We start from the raw sequence: 26325 nt of genomic DNA, 5'->3' as shown, positions 1-26325 counted from the left end.
CGGCTTTTGGTTCAATCGGGTAGTATTCCGGCTACACTGCGGAAAATTAAACCAAAACACAAAGAGTGTAATTTGAGATGCTAATGAATCACCCGGATTCGAAAATAATTTGAACAAAAAACCAGAGAAATAGGTCTTATTTCCGTATGTATGTCTCCCCTTAGGCATATTGTGTTTCCCAATTCTCTTGGCTTTAGTGCACTCTGTCAGACCTGCGCTAATCTGCATACAACATGCTTATCGCACCGGATCGGCTCTTTTCCAGAATTCACATTAGCCCTTGTGCACACCATCCGGATGCTTATTAAGTCTAACCGAATGTTTCACTATGACAGACCCTGATTTTTTCTTCTACAGAGCACTGCTGAGGTACAATATGAGCCGGGATGAGTCTGAGTCACCATTTGATAGTGCGATATCCTCTACAACTAGCTTTTCACAGCCATTGCTTCCTAATGGCAGTTCAAGTGACCTAAATGACATACCCGGGGACGAAAATACTTCAAGTCCTGGCGAGTACGAGGGAGCGCAAATTTTGGATTCTGAGGATAATGCGAATTTGGAACTGAACTCAGCTGGAAAAAATTCGCAGCGGTTTGCCCTCTCTCAAGATGCTTCTAAGGTTCTACTACTGTTGCTGATGCGTTGCAGACGCTTTGCGGTTGCCATTTGGACTGGGCCTGAGACAGAACAGGATCCGGCGCCAAAACCAATCAAATGGTTGATTGGTATTGAGATGCTTCCAAAGAAACTTCGAAAAGTTATTTCGCGGCCCTACCGAGTACTCATTCTCTCCTTGTATATGATGGCATGGATCTACATCTGGACCAGAGCCATGATTCCATACTTCACAATGCCTCCCAAAGTTGAGGGAGTGCCAGTGATCTCGCTTACTTGCGGGCAAGTGAGCGATTTTTGGAAAGGAAAAAATGCAGCTTGTGGCATGGATGCTCGTTTCTGTCCCACGTTCGGTCAGGACCTGGATGTCATCTTCCGTTGCCCTGCGCTATGCGATCGTGGTCTGTGGCTTTACTCACTGAGACCTGTTGGCGATCAAATCCTTAAATACAGGGGGTTTTATATCGGTGGTGGCGGTGTTGATGATGACGAGAATCCAGATGTGTTGTCACGGCCCTATAGAGCAGACTCTTTCCCTTGCGGCGCAGCTGTACATGCTGGAATAGTTTCACCATTTTATGGTGGGTGTGCAAAAGCATCGTATCTGAGTGGGCCTCAGAACTCTTTTGAACCTGCAACTGGTCGGTATGGCGTATTCGACTCGATTGGCTTCAGCTCGTTCTTTCCCAAATCTTTCATTTTCACCAAACTACCGGAAATTGTTGGTCCATGTAAGGACCCACGTATTGTTGTGATGATATTCAATATTTGCATGGGAATTCCTGTCGTTTTTTTTGCTTCGGGTGCAGCATTTTACTGGATCATGTCTGTTGTTGGCTATTGGACAATTTCGTTAGCCACGGACCCTCCAGTTCTTGTTGATCCGCAAGACCCAGAAACTCTATACGATCTCATCTCTGTAAGTCTTGAGAGATTTTTGCCAACCTGCTTCGTGCTTTATGTTCTTTGGGTGATCAGTGTTAAACGAACATTTTTAACAGAGGAGAGAGCTACAACAACTGAAAGCCATAACACCACTGAAGAAAACTTAGAATTGAATCAAGCTAAAGATATTCCAGAGTGTTCTCCAGTGCTAAGATTAATCCTATGGTATCCGTTGTTTTGGCTGGGCGTCCTCAATAACATGACTTACGATAGACTACCAATTGATCGACTCACTCTCCACGACCTTCAAAACATGCCCGGCGCATTGCTTGTTATGTATGTATTGGGAACCATTACGTTGGTTTGCATAGCCGCCCAGGCATATTATCTCTGGCTCCTGGGCCGCTTGTGGCGATTCTTAAAGGTATATGCCATTCTCAGTGGACTATTGATAATTCTTGGGTCATTACCTGGACTCACGCTCCGAATTCATCATTATATATTCGCACTTCTCCTTATACCTGGATGTTCAACACGAGGCTGGACAGCTTATGTGTTTCAAGGATTGCTTCTTGGCCTATTCTTATCTGGTGTTGCCAGATGGGGATATGCCTCAATAGCCGAGACTGACTTCTCGCTATTGCGAGGTGAGCCAATTGGACAGATTTTGGCACCCTTGGTGGTTGAAAATGATAAAGGTGTACTCTACTGGCGGCGTCCCGACAACTCTTCATACAATGAGGCTTTAGAGGATGTCGACCGATACACCGAGGTTTCTCTTCTTGTGAATGATATCGAACGATTCAGAGGATTAGATATCGGAAATGTTAACATCACCGATATTATTGACAAGAATGAGCATTTGAGAAAATTAGTTTCAATGGCTATGGATGGCCGCTCAGAGGACTCAGAAGATATCACTTTGTTTGTGAGACTTGCAAGATATTCTAACAAGCAGAGAAAATATGGCGACTATACTCAGACTGGTGTTTTAAAGTATCCTTCTTTAGACTGGTCTCCAGCTCCTCCTGGTGTGACCTAATATCCTTCAATGAGTACATTATAATACTACTGCTACTCATTAGGAGCCTTATTTTGCTCTGTGTCTTCTAATCTTATAAATTTGGTTTCTACGAAGAATCCCGAAATCTTGCACTTGTTCATATCTTTACGTCTTGCAATGAGAGTTCTACTCTAGTGTTATCACGAACAATTTAGATAAGAAAATAAATGATTCATGCAAACGAAAAAGTCTCTCTCAGATCGTTCTTACAATTCATGGACTTGTTGAAATAAGCCTGGGTTCATTCTTAGTCGACATTCTCTGGCACTTAGTTCCAAGACCAGTGCATCCTGAACAATACGTGTGAATCCTCTAAGCTGCACTCCAACAATACTAAACACACATCAACCATGAACGACATCAACGATTCCGGTGAATTATTCACCATTCGTAACCAGTTCTACACTGGCCAGCACCAAAAGGTCACTGCCTACAATTTGGACCAGTTTTCTGCCGAGGCTCAACCCAAAGTTATGGAATTTCAAATCAGATCTCATGTAGCATTATCTGAGGATGCCTCGCAATTGATTGATGAGGGCCGTTCCTTGTTTGCTGACCAGGGCGACCACTTTGATCTCTTACAAGCCTGGAATGATTTGAACGCGTTTGGTACCGAGGACTCCACTTACTTCGATGCTATCGAAGAAGCTGAGTTTGAAACCCAGGCTTGTTTGACTGCTCTCTACTTCATCAGAGTCCACAAAGGCTATGAACAAGCCATTGAGGTTTTGTCCAAATACATCAACAGCGTATACATAAATGTCCACGAGTTGGAACCTTACTTGCTTTTGGTGCAGCTCAACTTGATCAATGGTAAGTACGCTGAGGCAAACAGAGTGTTCCAGAAATTCCACGAATTACCATATTCTGCTAGAGATGACATTGTTTACCATGTGACTGAGAGCTGGATTATGGCAATCAAGGGTGGATTCGACAATGTCAACAACTCGTCTTGTTTCTACGACGAGATTATGGCGAACGACTTCGAGGAGGATGCTCAAGGCAAATATCATATCTTGAGTGTGTTGTTCGCTTTAACTGTTCAGTTGAAACGCTTCCCAGAAGCTCAGGACTTCTTGGAGCAAATCGATGCTCTCAACTTCAAAGGTGATGTTTCTGGTGACTTGCTTGCAAACAAAATCACTTTCGAATACCTCACAAAGGGTGGTGAAAACGTGCTTCCGTTATTGAAGCAATTGGCTCAACTTAACCCAGAGCACGAGCTTTTGGCGGATTATAAAGAAAAGAACGAAAAGTTCGATGCCATCGTGGAGAAATATCAGCCAGCATTGTAATCAAACATAACTTCCTTCTTCAATACAAAATTTTTGGGTATAAAAACTGACAGCATAGTCTACATTCGGAGCCACCGTTCTTCTGTATCGTAATTTTATGAATAAAAAAGGGCTTGGTATCTAAATGGCCTCTCGATAGAGTCGCATGTCGAAAAGATTTGGTATAAAGTTTTTTAAGCTTCAGCATCTACTGGCTTCACCTCATTGGAGTCTGTCAAGCTCAAGCCCTCCGCCATCAATCTCTGCTCAATTTCCCTCAATTCCTTCTCTCTTTCTAAGAGTTCGTTTCTCTTATTGAGTAAATCTTGGTGTACTCTCTCCTCAAACTTCTTCAAACGTTCTTCTTCCAACTTCATTTGCTCCTCCTTCTCCAAGTAGTTGCCAGGAGCCTCCAGACTTGCATTGTCCTTTGAGTCTTCACGGAGGGTTCGTTGGTCAGAGTTGTAGTGGAACTGTTTACCAGACAAAGCCTCAGTTCTGTAGTTTTCATAGATAACATTGTGGGTAAGTTCCTTGAACTCATTCAAGTGCGTGATTAAAAGAATATTCTTCAAGATTGTGAAATCATTGAACTCGGGCAATTCAATGTTGATAGGGAGTGCCCATGCAGGGTTCAAAACTCTCAACTTCAACATCTCATCGTCGTCCTTCAGTTCTTGGTAAGTGTTAGCACCAATTACGGCGAATGGAATTAACAGGTTCAAGTATTTGTTGTACGCAATGATTTCGTCATCCATGTAATCCTCTTCGTACTCGTATTCGTTGAACTTGTAGTAGTTGATTTTATAAGTGTTCAAGTCCTCCAAAACCAACTGCTTATTGAGCTTCAACTCTTCTGGAGTTAATGTGTCTGCTTTAGCAATGACCGGGATTATATTTACCAAATCACTGACGTGTTGCATGAATTTCACGTCGATCTCGGACAAACCATGGCCTGTGGCATTGACCAAGTAGAGAAGGACATGGATTCTTCCGTCCTTGAATCTAGGATTTCTTTTGACCCTACTTTCTTCCAACAAAACCTCATCGTACTGGTGTCTAATGAAGTCCACTACAATCTTGAAGTCGTCCTCACAGTTCACGGCATTGGCGAAGTTAGGGGTATCTATAATGTTCAAGGAGATCTTGTGACCATCGTTGTCCTCCAACTCCACATTCTCGTGTCTCAATGTAAGCTTTCTCGAATATGGATCTTGAGTTGCAGTCAGTGATGTGGGAACAATGGTATTCCCTCCACATAAGGAGTTGATGAAGGTTGATCTGCCCAGACCACTTTCACCTACAATCATGAAGGAGAAGTTGATGGTTTTCTTGACAGTCTTGCGCTTTCTCAAGGCAGAAGAAGAGGTGTTGTAGTCGGCCATTTTGCTTAGTAGAAAGACGTTGATACCAGGACGACTGTGGGAGTTGTCGGTGTTTGAGTTGGAATTTGAAGTGAGTGTGTAGGTGTACTACTGCAGGCAGGGATCGAATCTGTTGACATAAACGTTTCAGAGTGTCAGCATAGAAATCGGAACGTAAATGATATGAATATTTTCCACTGAAGGTGTATTTGTATAAATTGTAATCTTTTCTTCTTTCAAATTGAAATTTGGAGAGATGTCTGGATTCCGTTTTATTTTTAGAGGATGTTTAGTCTAGGCGCGTCTGTGCATAAATGAAGATCCCAAATTCTCCGCAAGACTTGCATTTGTTAGAATCGGCAGAGAGATTATGGGTTGATTCACAAACAAAAAAACAAATCGATTTGACAATTCGTTCTGAATCTTCGAAAGGATCTATATTGAACTACAAAGGCTAGATACTGCAACATGAGTGGAAAGCAGTGAAGCGTTTCCAGAAGGCCCGACTAGAAGCTATGTAATTCTACAGAACATCAACAATCTCAATCTTACACATTACTATAGAAGGTAACTGTTACAAGCTATTGACACCGCGCAGATTTCAAGACTATCTTAAACCATTCCCAAATATCTAAACTGTCTGACTTAGAGCCATCTCTTCAGCTTGGCTGAGGACAACGACGCCTGCAGTACTCTCTCTGATGCTGGGTACCAGTAAGTAGGGTATGCAGCAATGGCGGCGGTGTTGAACAAAGAGGTCACAGCGTAACTCCAACCAGGAGTGATAGTGGAATAAACGTTTGGAGAGGGACTCAAACTCGAGTATGGAGTGTATGCCGAAGTAGGCAATCTGGTGGAATACATAGTGTAGGTCACTTGGGTACCTGGTTGCGTTTGCATTGGTGCATATCTTGTCTTACCAGTCTGCAAAGTGTATGGCACGGTAAAAGAGTGAGAGTCCACGGAAACCTGGGTGCCTCCAACTTGCAACTGTGCTTGAGGAACGTCACCCGTGGCAGTAAGAAGGGCGGTGGGGAAAGTTAAGGTGTTGGCCAGACCAGACATTCCAGTAAGTGTGAAACGTGGGGTGTAATGAATAGTAAAGCCGTCGGCAAACTGAGCATAGACTTGAACGAAATAGATACCGTTTGGCACATCACTGCTTTGAATTTTCATATCATAGGTGAGTGAATCAGCAGGCAACGTCGTTGTGTATGACTTCACTGCATTGATATTATTGTTGGAACCGGTACACAAAACAATGGAGTACTTGGTCACCTTTGATAAAGAAAGCTTCGAATCTGAATCACTAGTGTCATCGATCCACAGGACTGTGATGGTGGTTCCTCCCAGACCAGAGAAACTCTGGCCCGCGGTGGGCTTAGTGATGGAGACATCAGCCACAACAGACACAAGTAGAAGTAAAAGCGTATAGAGGCTGTGAATATGCATTTTGATGGAATGTGCGTTGTGTTGTGTTGTGTTGAAAGTGCTACCTGAGAGAAGATCGAATGGGACGCACGACAGGAGATACAAGTAGAAGAAAACGAAGCAGAAGTGAAGCAGAAGGATACTCTACTGAAGTTGCCAGAGATTAAAGCCCCGGAGCGATAAAGAGTGTTGCAAACGGAGACAGAGTCTGTGTGAGTAGTAGTTGAAGAGACGAAGAGGCCGGACTGTGAGGAAAAGTGGCAGGTGCAGTAAGCTGCAGGACATGTGTACCGTGTTTCAGCCACTTATGTCGATGAACAGCATAATTGGGACAAAGGGTCGAGGTTTTGATTTAATCGGGTCATGGTTTTGATTCATCGAATGGTACAGAATGAGTATATGAGATTTTTATTCGAAATATTTAGGTAGGAGCGGTGTACTTGTAGCACAGTGCTTCGGTGAATGATAAGGGTTTCTTGCAATATTTGGAAGATACAATAAACTTCTGATTGGATAAATAATTGAGAAATGCTTTTGGAATATAATCGATCTAACTGAACATGTAATTTACGATGACTTGAGCTCGATATTTGGTTTAAGGTGAATGTTGCTAATTATACTACTTCTATAGACAGGCACAGGAACCTCGACCCTTGAACAACAGTGTTTCAAGGCTTGGCCTAGATAGTTTTCACATGGAGTTTTCTTGTCGTGAAAATTTTTTGAGGATTCCAAAAATTCATTCTGTAGATCGTGGAACTTAAAAAATTAGGAAGAAATCAGGCTTGGCCGAAACATGTATGTGATTCAGTAACTGATCAGTGAAGGCAGTAGTTTGTACAGTATTGATCGCTTCCGATTAGCCCGTAATACCAATGCTTCTTAGTGGAACAGAAATTCAATCGTCAATGATATTAATCGTGCCAACAGTTTAAGAATTAATTTTGATCTTATTTTGTTGGCTTGAATTATTTAGAATTCGGCAAATTCGAAAACCAACTGAACAGTACTAAAAGAGCTAAACTAGACAGAACAAAACTACCCTATTGGCAAATCTCAAAGCTTGCATTTTTTTTTTTTTTGATCTCCTGCGCAGATTATGAATGGGTGATTATTTCTGATCTTCTCATCTTCCCTTCTCAATTCTATATCAAGAAGCACTGATCTCACAATCTACTCCACACTCACTTTATCACCAGCTACACTTTAGATAATGGCCACGCTACAAAGACTCTCGTTGTTGAGGGTTAATTGCTCCAGATCCTTTTCGTCTGTGCGTAGGGTATCGCCTGCAAGAAAAATTACCCCTAGTTCCCAAGCTGCTGCTCCCCAAACTGCCGCCTCGCCTTTGCCTCCATTAAAGGCCACAGAACAAGAGCCAGTGTCAGCTCCAAAAGGAAATGCATTTGGCTCATCGGAACTGAGTCTGGTATCCAGTAAATTTCCTCTCAAAGATGCTGCTTCGGTCGAATACCTGGGGGCTCATGGAATTGACTGGTCTGACTCTTTCCATGGTTTGGGACAACAGGCCTTTAGCAAAGAAGCTGTCGATACACTTTTGGCGCCTTTGGCATCTGAAGATATCGAGATCAAGCCCGATGGACTCTTGTATTTGCCTGAAATTAAATATAGACGTATTCTCAATCGTGCGTTCGGTCCTGGTGGCTGGGGGTTGGCTCCTAGAACCGAAACGCTTGTGACTCCCAAACAAGTGAGCAGAGAATACGCGTTGGTTTGCAATGGCCGCTTGGTGTCTGTCGCTAGAGGAGAGCAGGATTATTTTGGCGGAGAAGAGAAATTGACCACCGCTTTGGAGGGTTGCAAGAGTAACGCGCTCATGAGATGCTGCAAAGATTTGGGAATTGCCAGTGAGTTGTGGGATCCCGTGTTCATCCGTAAGTTCAAAAAATCACATTGTGATGAGATGTTCGCAGAGCACGTTGTCACAAAGAAGAAGAAGAAACTTTGGAAGTTGAAGGTTAACTCGTTTGAGTACCCATACAAGGCAAGTTAGTTTGTAACAGTTGCAGCCTTCACAACTGTAAGTAAATAGGTCTCTGGGATTCTTTACATTCCCTTAAGAAGTTGTATTATTCATTTACAATGCGTATACCATGATAGTGTTACTTCAAAATGCTTTTACTGTTTATTGTGCTCCGAGGAGCAATGGTACGTATACATGATTATAAGTCAACTCGAATATGCGTTTCTCTACCCCCAAAATGCTTTCACCACTAGTTCTTGAAGACACCTCTTCCAGCACCCAAAATGTCGATGGTCTGCGACATTGGTCTTCTCTTCATGACATCCCAGAACTCTTGCTTGTTTTCAACAGGCTCGTCAGAGTTAGCAGTCATGTACTTGACGTCTCTACCCACGAAAGAGGTCGACTGAGCCCACCAGAAGTGACTTATACCTGCAGCAAGGAGAGCACCGGAGAAACCAGAAAGGACCTTGTGCTTAGCTGGCATTTGCTTGAAGCCAGTAGACAAAACAGTCATGTTGGCTGCACCAACAGCCCAGAATGTGTTCCAGCCATCGTTTTTCTCTCTCAAGTTGGTGATCATGCCTTTGGCTGCGACAGCGACGGTAGCAAAAGCAGTGAAGGTCAAAGGCAAGCTGAGCTTGAAAGTAGCTCTTCTCCAAATGTACAACCATGCGTATGCACCGAAAGTTGTGTAGGCTCCGAGTCTCAACACTTGGAGTGTTCTCTTTGGGGTGTCAACAGGTTCCCACTTGGGGTAAGCGCTGGCATTGCTGAAGTTGACAAATGGGTTTGGCCACTTGTTGGTGGCGTTAGGGAGACTAGCACGCGCTTCTTCGGCCATGGTGTATGTGATGGGGTTGGACCTAAGTTGGGTGTGGTTCAGTTGAGGGAGCCAATAAAGACAAGTGAAAAGGTGAGCATTGTTTGCAGTACCTCCGTACACCCAGTAGTAGGAGGACGAGAAGGTGGATCAGAAGTGAATGCAACTAGGTGAACAATTGGCTAAAAGAGCATAATTAGGTTTTGTATTGACAAGCAATTAATTGAGATTTTGGTTTAAAAATGAGATTTTTTCTGGCTATGTAGACTTGCATTGGGAATACGATGTGTACATGAGACTCAGACACTAACTTGTTGAAAGGAACAGGGATTCGACTCATTTTGAACCAAAATAGTTCTCACAATATCATTTAAATTTTCTCTTATTTCTTTTCGGTTCACGGTAGTCTTAATCGTTGCCGCAAAACGCAATTCATGATGCCATTCATGAGGTCGGTGGCTGCAAATCACATTGAGGTTGAACAGGCTTGACGATGTCCAGGTGAAATAAAGAAAATAATTTCTTTGAAGCAACCGGTAGTTTGAGGTAAGGCTCATTTGTTGGACAATTATCATACCACTACCTGATGTTTTCGAAATGTAATTCATGTGGAGAACTATTGAGTACTGATCTTCTCTTTAACATGACTCTTCAAGAATGATGGTGACACAGAACACAATATAATCAGTTAGAGATAAACGGCCTACCTCTAGAAAAAATATCACGCCTCTCGATTAGAAATATCTTGAAACTCGATTATTGCTAGATCAAGTTTCCCTTGTGTATTACGTGCCCCCAGTCCTTATGCAGGTGGGAGGTTTATCCCCGAAAATTTTCAGCAAAGCACACAACTTAGAACATAACATCACTATGAGGACCGCATTGACCTTTGCATCTATCGCTGCTGCCGGTGCTGTGGCATACGCCGTATACTTCGACTACAACCGTAGAAACAGCCCTGAGTTCAGAAGGCAATTGAAGAAGAGACAACAGAAGGAGCAGAAACAAGCTGCCAAAGCACAGGAGGAGAGCAAAAAGTCTAAGATGTTGGCTGTCAAGAAGGCATTGACCGAAGACTTGGCTCAAAACCCACTTCCTACTGACTTGTCCAAGAAGGAGGAATTCTTCTTGGAGAACGTTGCCATCGGTGAACAATTGGCCAACGACCCTAACAGCAAGATCGAGGCTGCATTGAAGTTCTACAAGGCCTTGGCTGTCTACCCTAACCCTACTGACATTATGGGTATCTACCACAAGACTTTGCCAGAGGATGTCTACGAGTTGTTGGTCATGATGATTGCCCTCCAACCACCTGCCGCCATTACCAACATCATTGGAGGACCTGGTGGTATTTCTGGTGCTGCTTCTGCTGCTCCAGCTGCTGCTGCCGCTGCTGCTGCCGAGGCTGCTGAGGCTGTCGAGGCTGAGGCTGTTGAGGAGATGAAGCCATCCGAGACTGATTTGGACTAAACAGTTCAGTCCGTTGTTGCGAGAAGTTTATGTATAACAAATGCTAATGTAGATAGGGTACATACCATTGAACACACGTTATGATTTCGTGATTAGCCTTTTTTTTGTAGCCGCGTTGCAAATACCATAATCAATTGACAAACAATCATAAACATAAACCTAGAGGAACAAAAATCGAAGAACCATTGTTCACTCCAAAGTTCTTCGGATCGCCGTTCTTTAATCTCTTTGTTACTAGAAAGAAACATTTGAGAAATTCGAACAGGAAATTGGTGCAACTTCACGCATTGTTCAGCCAAGATCTACTAAGCCACTGATCGTTGCATTGATCACCACTGGTGGAGATCGAAGAGACCTACAAAAGTGCCACAATTTTTCCGTCCATCGATTCATGATAAGCTAATTTTGTCAATCATTACCAAAGATGATTTCTTTCTGGTGTCTTCTTTTATGGATCACAACAACTTTAGCTTTCTCCAACAATGGTTCAAGCGTTCAATCCAATTCTACCGTGAATATAACTTCGTTCTCGAATGTATCGTCACCTTTCGGCTACACCAATGGTAATACGTCCAACTCTTTCCATTATAGAGGTGTGGCACTCGGTGGTTGGTTGCTTCTAGAGCCATGGATCACACCCCTGTTGTTCAATGCTACAATCCCTGCCTCCGGCAATACTTCTGAGATGGCCGTGGATGAATACACTTTCTGTCAAGTTTTGGGCAAAGACGAGGCACTCAAGCGCTTGCACAATCACTGGACCACGTTTTACAATGAATCAGACATCCAAGATATTAAAAATTATGGATTTAACATGGTTCGGGTTCCAATTGGCTACTGGGCATTTGAAATGCTACCTGATGATCCATATGTTCCTGGCGCCAGAGAGTATCTTGACAAGGTGATTAACTGGCTGCACAAATACGATTTGAAGGTGTGGATTGATGTACATGGAGTCCCTGGTTCTCAAAATGGGTTCGATAACTCTGGCCGCTTTTTAAATAACACACCAGGATGGCAGAACAGTACTGAAAATATTGACCTTAGTCATAGAGTGCTACGTAAAATCTACACTAGATACGGCAGTAGCGAGTTCTACAGCCAGTATGGGGACACAATTCTCGGTATTGAGGTTGTCAATGAGCCCATGGGTCCCAAACTTAACATGACTCAGGTGGCAGATTTCTACGAGAAGTCGTACAAAGATGCCCGTGTGTACTCGGACACCAACAACACCATTGTCTTTCATGATGCATTCCAACCAGCTGGCTATTGGGATCCATTCCTTAACTCAACTGGGTCTGAACCAGGCCGCTTGAAAAACTATAACATTCTTATAGACCACCACCATTATGAGGTGTTTTCTGCGGGAGAGCTTAATTCGACCATTTCAACACACTTGAATAATATTCGCAATTATGCCATGGGCATCCAGAGAGAGGAACAATCACATCCTGCTGTTGTTGGAGAATGGAGCGCTGCTTTGACCGACTGCACCCCTTGGCTCAATTCTGTCCACTTCGGTACTCGTTGGGAGGGCACGTTCCCCTACACAAATAAACCTATCAACAATAAGTACCTTGGCAAATGTGCAAATATCAACAATTGGGATACATGGTCCAAGCAACATAAACGTTTCACTCGCAAATACATCGAAATGCAACTCGATCAATACGAGAGCAAGATGAACGGCTGGATCTTCTGGACATACAAGACCGAGAACTCCATAGAATGGGACTTCAAGAAATTGGCCAAATATGAACTCTTTCCTCAGCCATTTTCAAAAAGACAATATATCGTCGATGGTGTGGACACAAAACCCGAAACTGGTGCCTCAGCGAGGTTAACGCCCAAAGACTCTGTTACAGTCTTGATGGTTATGCTATTAGCAGTATTTTTATTTTAGATTAGTGAAAAATGAAAGTTTGTGATTTTTTGAGTATTTGAGTTTTTTAGGGCCCACAAGTTTTAGTCGAATATCTGATAGAGAGGATTCATTACTGAAAGAGAGTAAAACGAACCGCACAATGAAAGATCAAAAAAAAGATGATTCGCACAACCGCAACACAAGAAAGAATTCAAGAATATTTGAGTCCATTTTCTGTTTTCGACCTCAATTCACATTTTAAACTCTTTTCTTACATTGTCCAAAATGTATCACGTGTGAGTCCACAATTTCACTTTGGTACTAGTACTATTCAACCATAATGTCTGTAAATATCGCCATCATCGGCTCTGGTGTCGTTGGATCTGCCTTCATCAAGCAATTGAAGAACATCAAGTTCCCTATCAACTTGAATGTTGTGTATTTGGCCAAGAACTCGCAAGAGGCCCTCTACTCCAGCGACTACCAACCAGTCGACTTGGCTACCTATGAAACCGCCCCAACAAAGGCAACCTTGAGCTTGCCAGAGTTGGCCAAGTTCTTGAAGTCTGGTGCATACCCTCCAATTTTGGTAGACAACACCTCCAGTCCTCAGTTGGCTGCATACTACCCTGAGTTCATCAAGCAAGGAGTCTCCATTGCCACTCCAAACAAGAAGGCTTTCTCTTCTGACTTGAAGACCTGGGAAGAGATCTTCTCGAACTCCAGCGCCCCAGGTGGTGGATTGGTTTACCACGAAGCCACAGTTGGTGCTGCTTTGCCAATCATTGGCCCATTGAACGACTTGGTCCTCACCGGTGACAAGATCAAGAAGATCGAGGGTATCTTGTCGGGCTCTTTGTCTTACATCTTCAACTCTCTTTCCACTAGCGAACCATCCACCACCAAGTTTTCTGATGTTGTCAACGTCGCAAAGGAACTGGGCTTCCTCGAGCCAGATCCAAGAGATGACTTGAACGGTATGGATTTCGCAAGAAAGGTCACCATTTTGGCCAGAATTGCCGGTTTCCAAGTCGAGTCTCCATCTTCCTTCCCAGTTGACTCTTTGGTTCCAAAGGAGTTGGAGGCCTGTGCTACAGGTGCCGAGTTCTTGGAGAAATTGCCTCAGTACGACGCTGACTTCCAAAAGCGTAAGGATGAGGCTCTCGCTGAGGGCAAGGTTTTGAGATACGTCGGTCAAGTTGACATGGACAACAAGACCCTCTCTGTTGGTATTGCCAAGTACAGCTTTGACCACCCATTCAGCTCTTTGAAGGGTTCTGACAATGTCATTTCTATCACCACCGAAAGATACACCAATCCATTGATCATCCAAGGTGCTGGTGCCGGTGCCGACATCACCGCCCACGGTGTTTTGGCCGATGCCCTCAAGATCGCTCAAAGAATTGCTAAATAAACACTTCGTCTGCGTATAATAAACTATAAAAATTATCAAAAGTTTACCTCAAATTCTCGATCGTAGTTCTCTTTTGCAAACGAAGCTGCCTCTCGAAAGAGTTCTCTTAGGAATATTTCGTCTTTGCATCTCTCTCGGAAATCCAACATGACTTTTTGTGAGTCAAAAATGTTAAGCTTTGCACCCTTCTCGGGAAGAGAGCTTATAAGGGTGTTGACACGCAAAATGTGGACATTGTTGGGGGCCATGAAGAAATCGCCGTTATCTCTCAATTCAACGATATAAGCGCCTGTCTTATGAATAAATTGAGCGAATTTGAAAGTTGATTTGCCCCAACTATAGCAAATTTCAATATTCTCTTTCGAAAAAAAACTGGTACCTCTGTTATCGAGAAGGAAACCAACTGCATTGAGTAGGTGTAAGTGGAAGTAAAATTTGTTCGATTGAAGGACGGGGTTTGATTTAAACTCCTCATCTGTGAGGGGGTTCAAAGCCAATTTCAAATCAACAAAAGAATGGAAAGGGTTTAGCTCAGGAATAGTGCAAAGTTCACGCCATGGAGTTTCGACCAACTTAAGCCCGTATCTTTCACATAGCCTGCCCCAAGCAATGATCACTTCGTCAATGAATTTAGTCGTAGTGTTGAGCCATTGAAGACGAATATGGAAACAATGTTCTGGGTTGTGAACAGTGTCATAATGTACATCCATCAATTCAGGTCTAAACGATTTGTGGAGAGGATCACAATTGTACTTGACTTTCTTACTAATCAAAAACTTCTTTGGTCTCTTTAGCTTCTGAGAGTCTGTCAAAGAAGACGATTCGCTTTCACGTTGAATATGAGACAAGACAGTTTTTAGCTCGGGCATCTTGTCAACATCGTTGAAAAGCTCAGACTCGGTTTTGGAAAGAGTGGGTGTTTGAGATTGAGGAATTGATAAGGGTGAATTGAAATTTGACTCGAGCAGTGGCTCAACCTCGGTCTCCTGAGTAGTATCTTTGTCTTTGAGCGACTCTTTTTCATGGGAGGTGATCTTCTTGAACCAACCTGTGGAGTTTTGCTTGACGACATAATTTTTATCTGCATATTCGGCTGTGAACTCATAAAAGTAATGACCATCTAGGAAACCATGTCGTCTCTCAACATGGTCGAATAAGTTCCTGTCCTTCAACGATTGGCCATATTCCACCGCCTCCTCTCTTGTATTAATATCTTCGAAATATTTTATAAGCCAAGACACAAGCTCGCTTCCAAGAAAGCAATGGGGATGGAATTTGAAATGCCAAGTTCGGTCTACCAACTTGAGGCCTCCTTCTCCCTGAAGTTGTTGGGCCAATAGTGGCAACTTGATGTTTGTGTTGAAACGCAGTCCATCAGTCATCATAAGAGAGTTTGTTGGTCTAGTTCCGCTAATATCAAAATTTTCAGCCTCTCCTTGCAAAAAATCGTACAAATTACCAGTGTAAAAATGAATTTCTGGCAGGAAATCTTCTTTTAATTTTGCGTTCGGTACCTCTGTATCGACGAATCTGCCTTTTTCAATCAAATTGATGAGCTTTTGGAGTCCCTCTAGTCTGATTTCTTCGTCCGTCAACCTTTCGCCCGAACTCTGAATGGTGTTACTAGGTGTTTCAGCAGGCATAATGACGAACTTCATTTTGTGAAAATCGCTCTTGATCTCCGTCAAAGCATCCTCATAACCAGCGAGAAGCTGATCAAATTGATTCCAATTGAATGCCAGTGGTTTTGTGTGTCTCCAGTTCACTTTCGAAATCATATACTCATTTGCATATCTGGTCCGAATTAGAGGCGCCTCTTTTGTTCCTTTTCGGGATCCAAGAAGGATTCGGTTTGGTTGTTTGTCCTCTATCTTGTGATACAGTTGGACATTGATGGTTCCGCTGTAGTCATAAAAAATTCTATGTATCTCATCATTGAGGGATAGATACATAATCGCACCAACGCAATCTGCTTTTGGATAGTACTTGATGATGTTTTCTGAATATCCACCAGTCTTTCGCTCTGATTCTATTTTTTTCACCCTATCACCATAACAAATCTGGAACCCCATCGCAAGCCGGAGACGGATCATTTCCCTCATGAGTTCTCGTGTTTTCTTTAATTCAAGGCGATTCTCGTAGCTGAGTGAAAGAACATAGTTGTGAAGGGAATATTCAGTTTCAAGTTCAGAACTTGTAGGGAACAATGTTGTGGCTATGGGTAGGGCGGCGGGAGCTTTCAAAGATCTCCATTTAAATAGTTTGCGCTTGATTTTGCGAGGAAATACTCCGGACCATCTACTACACTTTTCGATCTCGGAGCTTTGTGCCTTGGAAGGATTCATAATAGATTTAAAGTAAGGATTGTTGTCCTCCCTCTCAACCTTCTCTGCCTCTACAACAGAATCATTTCTTTCGGGTTTCGATGCCGAGCCACGATTCGTACCCAAACTTGATTGCTTTGCAATTGCAGACTTTTTCTTGATGAATGCTTCCGATGACATGTGCGGCGATCTGGCACTGATTACCGAGGCGTCACTAAAGCTTTTTTGACTTTGAACACTACGAGGACCCGCTGGAGCCAGGACAATCCTAGAACGAACAGGAAATTTGTTTTTTCCCTCTTCGGTCTTATTGAGATTGTATAGCCTAGACAATGCAGAACTGGTGTTCGAAACATTGGTGACATGACCCTGAGCAGACGAAGTAGTCATGAAAGCATTCAGTTTGGGAGCAGTTGGAGGCTTAGGTAAACCAGGAGCATCTCGGGCACCCATGAGCAGTAGTGTGGCAACATTAGGATTTCTGTCCTTCGCAGCTTTCGTGAGATTTTTACTAGCTGAGAATGAAACAAGAGGTTTTCTGTTCACCGGCTGGTACATGTTCTCATCATATTCGTCCATTGCCTCCACAATTGAATTCTTCAGTTCAAAATGTAGCCTTTCGAGATGGAATTTGTTTGACTCGTTCCCCATTAAACCCATCATCTGTAGTTCATAGATTTTGCAACGCGGGATCCATTGAGAAAATCTACCAGTAGCAGCGGCGTAGAAAGACATATCACACCATTTCGGAACACAGTGGCGTACCTCACCATGGTTGTCTCTATAGCGAAACAACGGAACTGTGTGAAGAGGTGGTTGACTGAGACAAATGATGTCTAGAGCACAATCAAGACTAAACATTTTCTTGGAAGTCTCAACCATCATATCGAAGTCGACATCGAAAAGACCTGATCCCGGTGATACTACCACAAGGTGATTGATTGAATGCCGGAGATCAGTGTTTCGAAATCTGTCACAAACTAGGGTGAGACTGAGATTAATTGCCTCGAGTAAGTTGCCTTTCACAGACGGGCAAGGTTCACCTTTTATTTCTGCTTTGGCTCCAGAGACTTGCAATAGTATGTCACGCTTGAAATTCGCAAACTCAAGTCGTAAATTTGCCATGATATTATCCCAATTGAATACACTGACTTGATCGACAACAACTCTATAATAATCTTGACACTGGGATGGTCGTTCTCCACCCCCTAGTGACTCCCAAGGGGCCCTTGTATAATCGACACTAGTAAATAAAACAATGGTGATTGAATGGTGAGAATTGTTAGAACGCCACTTTTTAAAAATCATTGGAAATAGGGTATTGACAAGTCGATGGAACAATATCTCGCCATTCTCTTCGAAATGCCACATCTCACGGGATAACTGAACCAAAAAAACCAACTTAGCGCTTTCTGAGCGGAAGACCACGCTAGTATTTGCACCAATATACCCACTCGAAATCTGCTTACCATTTTTGAACAAGCATTTCACGAATCCAATTCTATTGCCCAAAAACGTTACTCTTTGGTCAACGTAGCAGCATGTGTTGACCATTGAGGAGGCTAAACTCCATTGGGAATCACGCCCAAAATTAACATCTTTGAGATTGATCTCAATGGTATCAAGTTCGACTGTAGATATGTCCACGACTTGCTTCACTTGGACGGCAGATCTAGGGGGAATGTCTAATAGCTTTTGAAAGCTTGATATTAATGATATCTGGAAAGCGGTTTTCGGCTTTGCGCCAGTATTAGATGCTGCAGTTACCGCCGGTGAAGAGTTAACACCTTTGTCGAGTAGATTCTTTGGGCCAATCATGAATATAAGCTTTGGAACGTCGCCGTTCTTTCGTACCGGCTGAAGTTCGTAGACGTTTCCCACTCTGAGACCAGCAAAAGCAGCGGAATCTATTACGATATCTTCGGAATACGAGCCTAACTCGTGAAACCACACCGTTAAATGAGCAGCATCTAGAGATTGCGACCTGTTCCGTCCCTGTGATTGTTCAACCAAACCATTGTCACCCCTACTGTGCGTAAGCCGGCGGTTTCTGGTAGATTGTCTATTGTTGTGGTCTAGATTCTTTGGCAGGTCACTGCGGGGAATGCTTGTATGTCTCGCCAGGCCGACCACTAGTGTTGTTCCTACATTTTTCATGTTTCCCACTACTAGACTGGCTTGGTTAACGCTCATTTTGCCTGTAGAAGGCAGAGATGAGTGAAATCGTCGATATAAGGCCTGATCCGCGATTTTCGGGAGATCTGAGTTGGCGGCACCATTATCTTGACCCTTTGAACTATTTGTCCATCTTGCGTGTTGCATCATTACAGGGACTCTTGCAGAAATTTGGATCAATTAATGGCCTAGATGTAGCTTGTGTGTGTATGTATGTGTGAGGGAATGGGTGATCTCTATAGGCACATTTATGGCGGACAATGGGTAGGTTAGATCAAGCTCTTTCAGTATATATGGTTTAGTAGAGTAGTAGATTGGGGATCCTAGATGATAATCTGTGCGGCCCAAAATGCGGCATACAGCTTATGGTAAGAATTGTTTGAAGTTCTGAAGAGATATAAAGTCAAGTATTTTTTTTCTTTTTTTTTTTCCCGGTTCTTATCGCTTGAGTAGGTAGTCCCTAGTCCAAGGGCCAGAGGGGTAAAGTTTTCTCCGGCTTTGATGAAATCAAGAGGCAGGAGTCAGATCAAATCTCATTTATCTGAATTCCATTTGGTTTTGCTTTTGATACTGTGAAAAGACTGGTATCAAGCATACATCGAATTCATCAGAGCCCACCTATGACCAGCGTGCCAAATCTAAAACCGCAGCTCCAGGATTGTCTAACCTCCTACAACAAGAGAAAGATCGAAGAGTTTTAATTTTTTTCAATGAAAATTTTAATACCTTTAATCAGCCCTAACTATGGTCATAGACATTAGGAGTTGCATCCTACCAATTGCTCAAACACATAAAAATTTCTTCTTCAGATTTTGGCTTTCTTGTATATTGATTTTTTTTTTTTTCCTGTCTCGGTTTTTCATTCCATTATTTTTTAGCTTTCCGTCATGTGCACCATAATGACCGTTTTTGGATGTATTGCTGGAAGCCGCATCTAACCTTCCTCATAGTTAAGGCCCATAGATTTTACGGGCGCATTTTGCCGTATTTGCGCACCCTTCACATCCGCGCCCGCCCTCTCCACGCTTCCTACATACTTAGTTCATCCAACAGAATTCTAACTAACTAGTTGCACCTTTGGCCGCAAAAATGGTATGTGGATCCTCGCTGTGCCCTACATCAAAGCTTGGGCGTCAGTCATAAACAGAGATATCGAGAAAGATTTGAGTTTCCAAAAAGCGGATCGCTTCCATAGGGTTCTCTGATTTGCCGCATGTGTTGACAAAGAGCCAGTTATGTAGCTCAGAGCATTGTTGTCGCTTGGAATTGATTAAGTTCCCCTTTTAGAAATCCAAATTACAGTTGTCTACTGCTGTTTTCTCATGAAGTGTTCTCTTAGCAATTACTAATATTCAGTCGGTGTTCTCTCCTCTCAATCTAAAGGAAGATCCGTCATCCAAAAAGGAGCTGGAAGAGGATCATACGCGTGAAATTGAAATTGAGAACGCGTTCAATACCTATCAGAAAGCAATTGCACTCCAAGAACTCGGTGATTTGCTCGGCGCATATGCTGTGTATCAAGAGCTCTCGGCCTCAACCATCATATCTGGACATTACTATGACGAAGTCGACTATATTCGTGGTGCTCAGAATGGATACGATATCAATCAGGTTGATGAGCTTAGTTTCGTTGCTCAAAACGTCAAGAACCTTCGTTATTTGTACTTGAGAAATAGAGCGTTTCTCCACCTTTCCATCTTGAGGGCTGGCCCCCAATTTGTCCGAGATGTATTCCAAAAAGACCGCGAGCTCCGGAATCAAGCCACCGAAGATCTTGACCCCGATGCTTCGCTGACTTTCTTCAAAGAGCTTTTTTACACCATGCTAGATAATCTTGTTGGTTGTATGATGTATCAAGAAGCAGATGACACCGTTTTTCGCCTTCTCTTCGACGTATATACGTACCTTGACTTCAAAAGACTAGCAAAATTCACCTTTGAGCTGGCGCAGTCTTTCGCGGCGGAGAGTGATGACCTTATGAGCATACTTCCTATCAACAATTGGGTTGTAAAACTACGAAGTAGCTTTCTTGCTTGGCTTAAAAGTGGAGAAACTACTCTTTCTGTCCAGCTATTGGAAAAACTTGCATTTTTGGACCCTATTAAAAAAGACTTAGCAATCCAACTTAACAAAATCTATGCTCTCAATGGTTTGGAAGTGCCCGTAAAAGCTAATGCGAACTGGGCCGATGTGCTTAACTCGCTTATGATTAGCTTGAGGAAAAATCAAGACCGTGACAAGGCTCAAAGTTTTGCAAAGTATCCTGAACTAGATCCTTATCTCGCTTCAGAGTATTCCTGCGATTACATAGAGTTTAAATTCGATGTCGTTGAGATACCAGCTAGCGCTGAAATTGTCGAGGTCTCACCTGTTCAAGAAGACGACGTTACTCTGGTTGATGTTATTGAAATTTCTCCACTGGTTGACACAGTTGAAATCCAAACTCCGGCGGAATCAATGCCTCTCAATGAAGCTGAGTCTTCGGTCAGCGAGAAGGCCTCGATGAGAATATCCAGAAGACTCAATCCGGATGAGCTGAACCCCTTAGTAGCAGACAATATAGTTCTCCTGAGGCGGTATTTCGTGGAGACAGAAGCTTTTTTTGAACTGATCAATGCTTTTCACGCAGAGATCTCTCCAGGTTCGCTGCCAGTTCTATCAGACGTTATTCAATTTCTCGTCAGCCCAAATCCTAATTCCCTTGAACCTCTCTATACCTCTGATTTTGTGCGCACGCTTAATGAATGGAAACTGGATTTCTACGAGGATACGATAATTTTTCGTGAGAAGTCCGACTCCAAAACAGAAAAATCGAAGGCGGATAGTGACAAGGCGAAACTTATTGAGGTCTTGACGCGCTTTGGAAATCAGTCCAGCTTTTCTCAAACCATCCCTGACAGTATCGACGATACCGAGGACACAACTTCGATAAAGAAAACTCTCTCCGAAATTACTGCAAAAAAGTTGCCTCTTGTTCTTGTGAGGCTTGAGATCTTGGCGTATCTTTTTCTGTCTATTTCTGACCTTTCTTGGTCTCCGGATTTAATTGATGCTGTCTGTGAGTGGGTGACTTTCTATGAGTTAGACTTATTTGAACATTTTAAACGCTCAATTAGCTCGACTGTCACCAGAAAAGACATTGTGCTCATGCTAGGCATATACGAGATGTTAGCAAATCAGTTCATCCTTGTTAAAAAACAAGTGGAAGACTCAACAGAAAACCTTTCCGAAATTTCTAAAGCCACGAAAAGCTCCAACAGTTCCTTTTTAAAAGTTTTAAATTTGAAAGATCGTTTGAATCGATGGAAATCCGTTCTAAAGGATGTGTTAGACAGTGACGTTCTAGATTCAAAATCAAGCCCTGATATGTCTCTCATCATACGATATTATTGGGTTTCGAACTATGTCATTGCATCCGAGAGCTTAAGTTGGAGCGAAAAGAAATACGCAGTGATCCATCTACACCAACTTCAAACTATTCTTAATCATAACTCTCATCCTGAAATTCGAATTTCATTCCCAAACTATGATCATATTGGAGAGTTTTCTTTCGAGAATTTGCATCGCAGACTATCGACTGCGTCCATTTTGGCTATTTTCTGCAAGATTTTAAATAGTAATGGTCTCAAATTGGATGGTAATGATGATACCATTGCTCTCTTAGAAGCTATTTTGATAGAGAATGGAAATGAGAATGCTTCAACAAACGAGGATTCTAGTCAATTTGCAGGTGATTCTTTGGTCAATTCTGTGATTCATGGTAGAGCGACCTTGGATTCACACTCTTTGGAATCAGTCAAGAACTTCCTCAATGAATGCCCAGTTGATCTCAGGCTCAATTTGTGGAACATTCTTTTTCTGTACTATGAAAAAGACTCCATTGCGAAATATCAGGGTGGTTTTGAGCAATACTTGGATTTCATGCTTTCATTTTTGCTGAGCCCTGGCTATTTGAAATGTCAACGCGAACGTCCTTCTCTTCTCTTACAATTGATTTCCTCTTTCGATGGCTATTTGAAGGTTTTTCTCCGAAATCTTGCTGTTCATAAATGGCAGTTACCCAATCTTCAATTTGATGATCAAGTCATTTTGAATATTGGCCGTGTTTTCCAATTGAGCTACTGCTTCAGTTTGCACGAGGAATCAGCTCTTATTACGGGGCGAAAAATATCCGTGGAGGTAAAATCGCCTGCAGCTTTTAATTATTTCAAAGATTTTGTGATTGACTGCATCACCATTCTCCTAGTATACTTTTTTGCTGTTGCAAAGAATTTGGACTCTGCTAAGAGGGAAGAATTCATCGCTGCAATGATTATCGTTGTACATAACCAATTAGGAATTCGTCGCCTTTGTGACTCTTCAAATGGCCTTTTCCTTCGCTTCGCAGAAGATGTTTTAATGGGTTTGCGGGATGTACCAGACAAAGAACTAGCGCAGATTCTTTCTTGCAGATTTCACTATAAAGTGAAACTAAATGGCCAGTTCCCCATAGATCACTATACCGAAAAGGTCGGTAAATTGGATAAGGTGAGTGCCGAGGAACTTGCCTCATTTATTTTGCCATTTTGCTTTCGAAAGAATCCCCTCACTCATAATCCACGTAATGATCTCAAGCAAGTTGTTGAAGATCTTTATGAAATTATTGGTGACCCTGATCTCGAATCCGATGAGACATTGCTGGTCAACGTTTCAAACATAAAAAAATTCTGCGAGCAGACCCTTCTCACTCCAAGGTTCGTCAAAGAGGCTTTCCATGGGTTGCAACATATACCCTTGCAAACTCCACGTACTCGAAATGTTGTGGCTGAGCATGGTCTCTACTTTATGGAAGCTATTTTGATGTTTAATTTTTACAAAATTAGAAAGAAATCAGCTCAAAGCAGAACTGTTGAGCTAGAAAAAATCGTCTCGTTCCTTATTTTCGATTTAGCCTATGGAAGCAATCGTGTGGAAAGTTGGATACTTCTCGGACAAGCTTACAGTTTTCTCGTTGAGGATGACTTGATTTGGACATCCGACAAATTGAACATCATTGAAAGGAAAGTTGTTACAGCAAACTCTCAACGGAAATCTCTAGTAAGTTATTTGATGGCTATCAGCATAATGACTCACCAAAGGATGATCCAAGCTGATGTCCTGAAACTTGTCGTGGCCATGTTGATGAGCTCATTTGCCAAAGAGCTATATAGTGCTTGTTTTGCACCTATGGATATGACAGCATTTATGGCATACCCAAACCCTCGTCTTCTTCGCGCGAATGGGCAAACTTCCATCTCTTTGTTATCAGAAAAGCCGTTGTTGACGAAGCTGTTCTGCTTGAAACTCATGCTCCAATGTATCTTATTGAGTATTCGCTCAAATGAAGAGGATTGGTCCTCGTTTTACTACTTGGCAAAAATTAAAGCGAAATTGAGACACAAACCACTTGATGTGCTTGAAGTCGTTAAGCAGGCGTCCTCGTTAGCGAAAAACTCCAGCGTTCCCGGCGACCTTATTTTAGAGCCTGCTTATAAATACTTTAGCTTGCTCTACAAATACCTAAGACGAGATGAAATAAACGCATCCGAAGCGATGAGTCTCCTCGTTCAAGAACCGTCAGTATGCATTGAGGTTTCACCTGCCTTCATTAGCAAAGAATCTGTGTTCATTTCCCTCGTGAATTGTTTTGGGAAAATATCGACCATGGACAAAAAAGGCTGGTACCACAAGCCATCATATCGTCAAGCTTTTATTGTCATGAACGAGTTCCACGATCTGAAGAAAGCAAAAGAGATTATGTCGAAGTACTTCAGCTTGAAGTCAACTACCAAGACCTTCCTACAATTGTGGAAACCGGAAAACGAACGTGCCGGGAAACATTTTGTGTACATGTACCAGTACGCTCGATTTTACATCACTGTTCTAACACAAGAGCGCGATTTGACCTCCCTAGTGAATATGTTCCCTAAACTTCGAAAAGCAAATTCCACAATGGTACTGTTATACTATGCTTGGGATCATATGTGCTCATCTCTATGTAAGTTCATACGCCAAGTCTTTGGTATTGAGGAAAATTCCGTCGAAAAGTTCCTTTCTGCAAACAATCACGCTTTGTTCGTGTCACAAGCCCGTATTTTGGTCGACAATTTTGACAGCGAAAAAATCCCCGAACCAACCATATCGGTGCTATGTTCCTTGAATATTTTATCAGAGATGCGAAAATTGAACAATGGATTTGGGCCAACTTCTTTGATTGATGACACATTCACAGCATTCTTTCTCATGATATTCAACGAAATTATTCATGGACGGCAAATTGCTGAGGACATAATCGCAGAAACGCCCGCAGGAAAAGTGAAGAAATTAGCAAAGAAGGATTTATTTCCCTTTGCTATTGAGCTAACCGCAAAAAGTAAACGCTTCACTGATTCCTATCTTAAAGAACATCCCAATATCTTCAATGAGTTCGTTTCCCAATACGAATTAAGGATCAAACAAATGTGGGCCATGCTGCAACTTGTGAATTATCAAAATCGTGTACAAGCATTGAGTCATATTCAAAGAGTGAATTTTGATGCCGAGGCAGCAAAATCTTGGTGGCTATTTGAACAAAAGCTCTCCATGAAGAAGATGCTATACAGCACAATTCCTGACTCTAAAAGGTTGATACAACAGGATGAAGATGAGCTTGTTGAATTACCAGGAGTTCAAGAATTAAAACCATCAACTCATGTGCTTTCAGCGATCGTGTCTCAACCTCAATTGATGAATAGAAGCGCTTTCGCACCAGCGGTTACGGACCACCCCATGGCACAAAATCTTATGGGAATAGTACCAGCCAAGTATCTTAATCCTGTGGAGCTGGATACTGCGATGCTGTCGCGATTAGAAGTTGTACCTACCCAAGGCAAATCATCGGACTCTTCACAGAGTTTGGCAACATCCAGTCACCACTTGACGAGAACCGCAGATGATAGGACTACCTTGCCACAAGAAAATAAAGTCAAAGATAGCCCTAGTGAAACTGGGGAGGGTACTGCTAATGAAAAATCTCAGTTCAGCATCCCAAGTGAAGATCCGAAATTTGACAAGATCGCTCGCAGCGGGCCAAATACTCGAAGCATGGAAGTTATCGATCTTGACTCAAGAGCAGGGTCAGAGGCTCCCCTGCCCAAAGCTACAAGTCCTCCCACTACTATTCATGAGGATTCTATTGCTTTGACGAAACTACAGTCGCAATCATTGGAGGTACAAAAAACAGATTCACTGCCAGCAGCAGAATCATCATTGCACAAGATTGAGGGAGCTCCTGAACTGATATCTGCACAAAGGGAAGAAAGCATAGTTGGAAACAAAGGCTTGGGAAAAGAGGTGCCGATCATAATTGAGGAGCCTAATGAACCCATTTTTGTCCCGAGACGTAGATCATCCCGTCAAAGAGAAAATCTCTTGAAGACTCGGTTAAACGGCTTATCAAAAGATGTGCCTATAGTTGTCGAAATTGAAGATGAAGGCCCTAAAAGATCCCCTTCGGAAGAGAATCCCTTAGAGTCTGTTTCAAAGCGGAGGAAAGGAAGCAACAAATCTTAGATCGAATCAAATAATAAACTTTCAAGAATATGACATAATAAGCATTTAAAAAATTAACTAGTAT

At 42.5% G+C, this 26325-nt stretch overlaps 11 protein-coding genes across 11 annotated transcripts; 8 read left to right on the top strand and 3 right to left on the bottom strand.

The window, feature by feature from the left end:
• Positions 1-328: 328 nt before the first annotated feature.
• PUMCH_002070 (uncharacterized protein) lies at positions 329-2545 on the top strand (the record flags this gene model as incomplete). Its single annotated transcript, XM_063021092.1, has 1 exon — positions 329-2545. One exon carries the CDS (start codon positions 329-331, stop codon positions 2543-2545), a length of 2217 nt encoding a protein of 738 aa, XP_062877162.1.
• Positions 2546-2916: 371 nt separating this feature from the next.
• Positions 2917-3861, top strand: PUMCH_002069 (uncharacterized protein; the record flags this gene model as incomplete). The annotated part of the gene is made up of 1 exon (XM_063021091.1): positions 2917-3861. One exon carries the CDS (start codon positions 2917-2919, stop codon positions 3859-3861), a length of 945 nt encoding a protein of 314 aa, XP_062877161.1.
• A 173-nt stretch (positions 3862-4034) lies between these two features.
• Positions 4035-5225, bottom strand: PUMCH_002068 (uncharacterized protein; the record flags this gene model as incomplete). Its single annotated transcript, XM_063021090.1, has 1 exon — positions 4035-5225. One exon carries the CDS (start codon positions 5223-5225, stop codon positions 4035-4037), a length of 1191 nt encoding a protein of 396 aa, XP_062877160.1.
• Positions 5226-5849: 624 nt separating this feature from the next.
• Positions 5850-6656, bottom strand: PUMCH_002067 (uncharacterized protein; the record flags this gene model as incomplete). The annotated part of the gene is made up of 1 exon (XM_063021089.1): positions 5850-6656. The coding sequence occupies one exon, from the start codon at positions 6654-6656 to the stop codon at positions 5850-5852; it is 807 nt and encodes a 268-aa protein (XP_062877159.1).
• A 1192-nt stretch (positions 6657-7848) lies between these two features.
• Positions 7849-8649, top strand: PUMCH_002066 (uncharacterized protein; the record flags this gene model as incomplete). Its single annotated transcript, XM_063021088.1, has 1 exon — positions 7849-8649. The coding sequence occupies one exon, from the start codon at positions 7849-7851 to the stop codon at positions 8647-8649; it is 801 nt and encodes a 266-aa protein (XP_062877158.1).
• A 187-nt stretch (positions 8650-8836) lies between these two features.
• On the top strand, positions 8837-9616 carry PUMCH_002065 (uncharacterized protein; the record flags this gene model as incomplete). The annotated part of the gene is made up of 1 exon (XM_063021087.1): positions 8837-9616. The coding sequence occupies one exon, from the start codon at positions 8837-8839 to the stop codon at positions 9614-9616; it is 780 nt and encodes a 259-aa protein (XP_062877157.1).
• A 630-nt stretch (positions 9617-10246) lies between these two features.
• On the top strand, positions 10247-10912 carry PUMCH_002064 (uncharacterized protein; the record flags this gene model as incomplete). Its single annotated transcript, XM_063021086.1, has 1 exon — positions 10247-10912. One exon carries the CDS (start codon positions 10247-10249, stop codon positions 10910-10912), a length of 666 nt encoding a protein of 221 aa, XP_062877156.1.
• A 424-nt stretch (positions 10913-11336) lies between these two features.
• PUMCH_002063 (uncharacterized protein) lies at positions 11337-12818 on the top strand (the record flags this gene model as incomplete). The annotated part of the gene is made up of 1 exon (XM_063021085.1): positions 11337-12818. One exon carries the CDS (start codon positions 11337-11339, stop codon positions 12816-12818), a length of 1482 nt encoding a protein of 493 aa, XP_062877155.1.
• A 301-nt stretch (positions 12819-13119) lies between these two features.
• On the top strand, positions 13120-14193 carry PUMCH_002062 (uncharacterized protein; the record flags this gene model as incomplete). Its single annotated transcript, XM_063021084.1, has 1 exon — positions 13120-14193. The coding sequence occupies one exon, from the start codon at positions 13120-13122 to the stop codon at positions 14191-14193; it is 1074 nt and encodes a 357-aa protein (XP_062877154.1).
• A 35-nt stretch (positions 14194-14228) lies between these two features.
• Positions 14229-18842, bottom strand: PUMCH_002061 (uncharacterized protein; the record flags this gene model as incomplete). Its single annotated transcript, XM_063021083.1, has 1 exon — positions 14229-18842. The coding sequence occupies one exon, from the start codon at positions 18840-18842 to the stop codon at positions 14229-14231; it is 4614 nt and encodes a 1537-aa protein (XP_062877153.1).
• A 1671-nt stretch (positions 18843-20513) lies between these two features.
• Positions 20514-26261, top strand: PUMCH_002060 (uncharacterized protein; the record flags this gene model as incomplete). Its single annotated transcript, XM_063021082.1, has 1 exon — positions 20514-26261. One exon carries the CDS (start codon positions 20514-20516, stop codon positions 26259-26261), a length of 5748 nt encoding a protein of 1915 aa, XP_062877152.1.
• Between the last annotated feature and the right edge of the window lie 64 nt (positions 26262-26325).

Source organism: Australozyma saopauloensis, chromosome 2, assembly GCF_035610405.1.
Source record: "Australozyma saopauloensis chromosome 2, complete sequence".
Taxonomy (NCBI): Eukaryota; Fungi; Ascomycota; class Pichiomycetes; order Serinales; family Metschnikowiaceae; genus Australozyma; species Australozyma saopauloensis.
This window is presented reverse-complemented; position numbering and strand designations above follow the sequence as displayed.